Source organism: Diachasma alloeum, unplaced genomic scaffold, assembly GCF_001412515.2.
Source record: "Diachasma alloeum isolate Michigan unplaced genomic scaffold, Dall2.0 Dall_scaffold_00943, whole genome shotgun sequence".
NCBI classification, from domain to species: Eukaryota; Metazoa; Arthropoda; class Insecta; order Hymenoptera; family Braconidae; genus Diachasma; species Diachasma alloeum.
Genome location: NW_021681060.1, coordinates 70,330 through 75,601, shown reverse-complemented (window position 1 = coordinate 75,601; position 5,272 = coordinate 70,330). Strand labels below are relative to the sequence as shown.

The 5,272-nt window shown below is 38.9% G+C and overlaps 1 protein-coding gene across 1 annotated transcript; it reads right to left on the bottom strand.

The window, feature by feature from the left end:
- Positions 1 to 373: 373 nt before the first annotated feature.
- Positions 374 to 4,718, bottom strand: LOC107045467 (probable cytosolic iron-sulfur protein assembly protein Ciao1; the record flags this gene model as incomplete). The annotated part of the gene is given in 2 exon segments (XM_015267762.1): positions 374 to 1,413; positions 4,257 to 4,718. Coding segments are annotated over 2 exon segments (1,005 nt in total). The 3' UTR covers positions 374 to 864.
- Positions 4,719 to 5,272: the final 554 nt, after the last annotated feature.

Below are 5,272 nucleotides of genomic sequence, written 5' to 3'. Positions count from 1 at the left end.
AAAACGCAATGTCTCTCTGGAGTCTCAAGGATGGTGCCTCCAGTGTCCTGGGGAGCGACATCCGGACCCTCGCCAACACCTGCCTACCAGTTTCTACCCGTCAACCATTTTCCACCATCCACTTTCCACCCGCCGCCTCATTTTCCAATCACCAACCATTTCCCACCCACTGCCCCATTTCCACCCGCCACCCATTTTCCATCGGCCGGTCATTTTCCACCCACCACCCACTTCCTGTGACCCTCGGACCCCAACTTTGAGGCCCTGCACCCCAGGGGCCCCCCCAATGCACCGACGTCCTCTTCAAAAGGCATACCGCCGAGGGGTGAAGGGGGGGCGTGCACGTGCACTTGCTGGAAAAAGGGGGGAGGGGGGGAATTCCTAGAAAAAAAATCACCAATTTCGGCCACTTACTACTGAAATAAGAGTTGAGTACAGCAGGGAATTATTGCGATTTTCTTTATTTCGCAATATTATCTTTTCATCGTATTTAATTTGAAAAAACTGAAACCAAAATTGAAGAAAATCTTATAGAGGCAGCAATGAACAGACTAACATTTATCCTAGAAGAAGTATGACTTCGATGATTTAGCATTTGATAATTTGACGCATTGAGCAATCTCTCGACATAGACATTGACGATTATTTTTGTGAATATTTGTACACATTTGTAAAGACCCAAGAGCACTGCTAGATTGATCATGTTTCAAAATAGTTGAAGATTTGGATTTTTTCACGGAATCACTATGTTGGAATGTCATTTAGCTGAGAACACGTATTTCAATAAAAACCATGTATTTTTTTAAGATACTTTTCAACATTTGCCTCAGTTCTATACAAAAATTCTTCGAAATGAATTGAAAATTAATCGCTGTAAAACCAAATCTGCACTTTGGAATCATCCCCAGCGCTGGCAAGTTCCCCAGGGTTCTTCGGTGACCATCTAACTGCATTAACATCGCTGGAATGTGCATTTTCGGCGACAGAAACCATTGAGAAAGTTGGTTGATTTGGATCAGAGTCGTTCTCCTCCCTGAAAATCCTAATTGTATTATCCCCGCAAGCAGTGGCGATGAGTCCCGTCTTCTTGCACCAATCGACGTCGTAGATGGTCCTTGAGTGGTACCCGGAAAGGGTGCAGACATTTTTCCAAACGGAAACGTTATTCGGTGTAGGAATCCCTGAATTATTTCTCGGCCTGTACTCTTGCCAAATTTTTATGGTTTTGTCGTCACTGCAGGTGACGAGTCTCGAGCCTGTGGAGTTGAACGAGAGGCTCCAGACTGTGGAGGTGTGCGAGGAGAGGGTCGCAACACAATTCCAATCAGAGTCGGCCGTATTTTCTTTAAAGATCTTAACAGTGTCGTCGTATGAGGCTGAGGCTAGGATGTCTTCGTGCGGATGCCATCTAACCTAAAATTATTCCAGATTTGTTTATTTATCAGCTACTTCTACTGCGGTTTCAGTGAATATACTATTACAAATGAGAATGAGTACTATACTGTTGTGAAGACCTGCCTGAAAGATCTTACGAAAGATCGCATGAACTTGGATGAAAAAGAAACAAATGAGGAAGAATCAAATTTTCCGTTGTAGCATCCTACGGCAAAAAAACAATTCAATAGAGGAGAGTGGGGCAAAATGAAGTAGTAAAAAAACGGCTGTTTGACGTGGATACGTCGTGGATACGTCTATGGTTTCAATATGGTTTCAATATATATATATATATATATATATATATATATATATATATATATATATATATATATATATATATATATNATATATATATATATATATATATATATATATATATATATATTAATGCTGAAGGATACAAAGTCCCACTGCATGGGGGAGTTTCATGATACATTTTTTTTTAGATACATTTGCTTAGGTGATAAACTTATCATAAGATACTTGGAACTGATACAAAAATAGAATGCTTGGTTATTACGATGGATCAATTAAATGCATAGTACTGCTCCCTATTTCGAGTTTCAACTGCAGACATTCAGTGAAAAATTTGTACAATATTTTGTGGTCGAAGTAGGTTGGATTGCACAAGTAGTTGTTGATGAACGACGTTTCAGGCGAGGCTTGGGTTAGCTTAATAAGATGCTTGGATCTGATATCATTTACTCTTGGACAATTCGTAATTAAATGTAACAGATTATCTTTCTCATTTAAATTACATAAATTGCAGTTTTTTTAAATTGAAAATTACTTTCTCTTGGTTAATGTAAAATGTACAAATGTAAATATTCGCGAGGCGGATTTGCGCTAGAGTTCTTTTTACATGTAGGGGGTGATTCTGCGATAAGTAACTTGAGGGATTGTCATTTGCTGGAATAAATCGAGGGATAATGAATTGACAGGAAGATGAGATTCTGGATCTATCGAGGTCACGATGTATAAGTATGGATTGAAAACGTTCAAAAATTACGTGCGTTCTTGCTTTCCATAAGTTACAGTCAAGACAGTTCCAGAGGTCAAACGCATTGGTGAGAATCAGGAATTTTTTTAATTTAGCTGCCCAATTATAATCATCGCAGAAAGGCAGATCCGCCAGTTTGATGAGTTGCAATAGACAAATTTTAGGAAGAAAAAAACCCTATGGGATTTCCTATAGGAAATCCTATGGAGAATTCGAACATTTCCTATAGGATTTTTCTAGTGGAATTTACCATAGAACTTCCTATAAGATTTTCCATAGGATTTCCTATAGAATTCACTATAGGGTTTTCTATAGAAAGTAACACACAAAATTGAGACTCGAAACCAATCGGTCACAAGGGTCAGGATTAGGGTCATAAATCTGATAGGAAATTCTATAGGAAATCCTATAGGAAATCCTATCAGAAAAATCCTATAGGAAATGTTCGAATTCTCCATAGGATTTCCTATAGGGAAACCTATAGCATTTTTTCATAAGTGAATTCTATACTCTAAATGTGTGATATTTAACTCTCTTCGTAGTGTCCAGCTGAGTGTGCATTTTGGCAAGATAAGAAGTTTTAAAAAAGTCCAGTTGTCCCTTTTCGATGATTTTCCATGCTGTAGAGCCCAGGTGGGTGCAGCATAGAGAAGTACTGAAGATATCATGCTGTTGAATAGGGTTAAAGCAGTGTTCCATGAGCTTGCACACACCCGGGATAGTCCAGAGAGAGTTGCGCTGGTTGCAATTTTGGCTTTTTTGAGAGCTGATAATGCTGCCGAGTTACCAAGTGCCGTTTTAGATAGAGGGATTCCTAGATATATGTATATGTTGACTCCTTCGATAGAAGTATTTGTATATGACGTAAAAAATATAGGAGCCATTGATTTGGAGCCAGTTTTTTTGAAAGTCATAATTTTCGTTTTGCTGACATTCACTGATAAACCATTTAAATCGCAGTATTCTGCGAGGGCTCTCAATTTCAATTCCAGGTCAATGTGAGATTCAGCAAGAATGACTGTATCGTCTGCATACAATAGCATTAATATATCGGTTATGCCGTTAATATTTGAGCCTTTGAGGCTTTTGCTTCTAATGAATTGTTCAAAATCTGAAATATATAGAATGAAGAGAAGTGAGCTTAGTGTCTCACCTTGAAGAACCCCTTCAGTGACCTCAAATTCACCTGAGAGTTCTCCCCCGCACTTGACTTGAATTTTGGCTTCATCATATAATGATTTAATGATTCGAATTATCTTAGAACTAACGGTCATTATGTGTAGCGCCATCTACTGGAATTCGAGAAAATTCTAGACATTTCGAGGTAATTCGAAAAGTTTCTAGAAATTTCGAGGAAATTCAGTGAGTTTCTAGAACATTCGAGAAACAAGGAAAGACCATGAACGTATCCACGTACAAATATAGCTGTATCGAAGATACAGCCGCTTGCAATTTTTGACTGTTTTGTTTGCCCCACGCTCTCCTATATTATTAAATATGGAAAGTATCTGAAAATTTCTAATTTTCTCTTTAAAACTCCATACTTTCTCATAATTTTTTTAAGTACAGGGAACCAATATATAACATACAACAGTAGACACTCAGTTGACATAGCTGGTTTGAAATCTAAAAACACCTCTATATTTATTCTGAGAATTCAAACTTATTATTTTGTTATGTGTTGAATAGTCATGTCACCAGGAAAAGTAATTACTAAGTATTAGTAGGTTGGAATTTCTTAAGAAATTCTAGTCGCCCTACTCCCATAAACATCTTATGGAATACATGGACAGCCCCTAATAATACATTTTTTTTTTACCTTTTTCACATCCTGTGCATGTGCACTGATGACAGCAGCACAATCGTACTCATCCTCATTGCACTCCCAGACCCAAACCGATTTGTCTCGACTGCAAGTTGCAATTAAATTTCCACTCGTGGACCAGCCAACGCTCTTAACTTCGTTCTCATGACCCTCTAGAGTCGCTGTGCACTCAAATTCCGTTCCTTTTTTCTCCCAAATGGCAGTGGTTGCATCGAATGATACGGAGGCGATATATTTACCACATGGGGACCAGGAAATCTCGCGAATAGTTCGCGTGTGGCCCTCGGCGAGTATCAATTTCATAACGTATTTCCCTCCCTCGAGTGAATAAATGCGAATTTTCTGGTCTTCACCGCATGAGGCCAGGGCAGAGTTTGTGGGGTGCCAAGAAACATTCCACACTCTGCCTCGGTGACCTGTGAGCGTTTGTTTTACTGTTAATGCGCCCATCGTCACCTGGAACAGATTAAGGAATGTTTTTCGGCATTAACTCTGATATTCATTTTGATGATTTTTCATTTGGTAAGTGTAGGCCATGGAATATTAAGAACCAATAACAGTACACGGAGACAAAAATGATGATGTAAATGAAATTGATGTATTTTTTTCAGACCTTCTCATCGAAAACTCACCAATTTCATTGTACATCGGCGAATAATTCTGTTACGAAGAGAAAAATGCATTCTCTGCTTAACATTTTTTCCTTGGCAACGGGCAACCATACCCACGAAAACTCTACCGACATGAAACAACACCGCAATCATCCCTACCAACGTACAACTCTAACCCACCTATCTGGTGTTTCGACAAGCCTACCGCGTTAGAACACTATCAATGGTGCAACGATACTGCGGAACAACCGCACCCAGCGATAAGCGTACCGAACAAACACGTCTACCGCGGTACAACCCTCCCGGCCATATTAAAATCATTCTCTAATAAATTGTCATTCGTAATTTTTACCCCTCATGTTATAATTATTCAAATGACTAATAATTAATAAATTACGT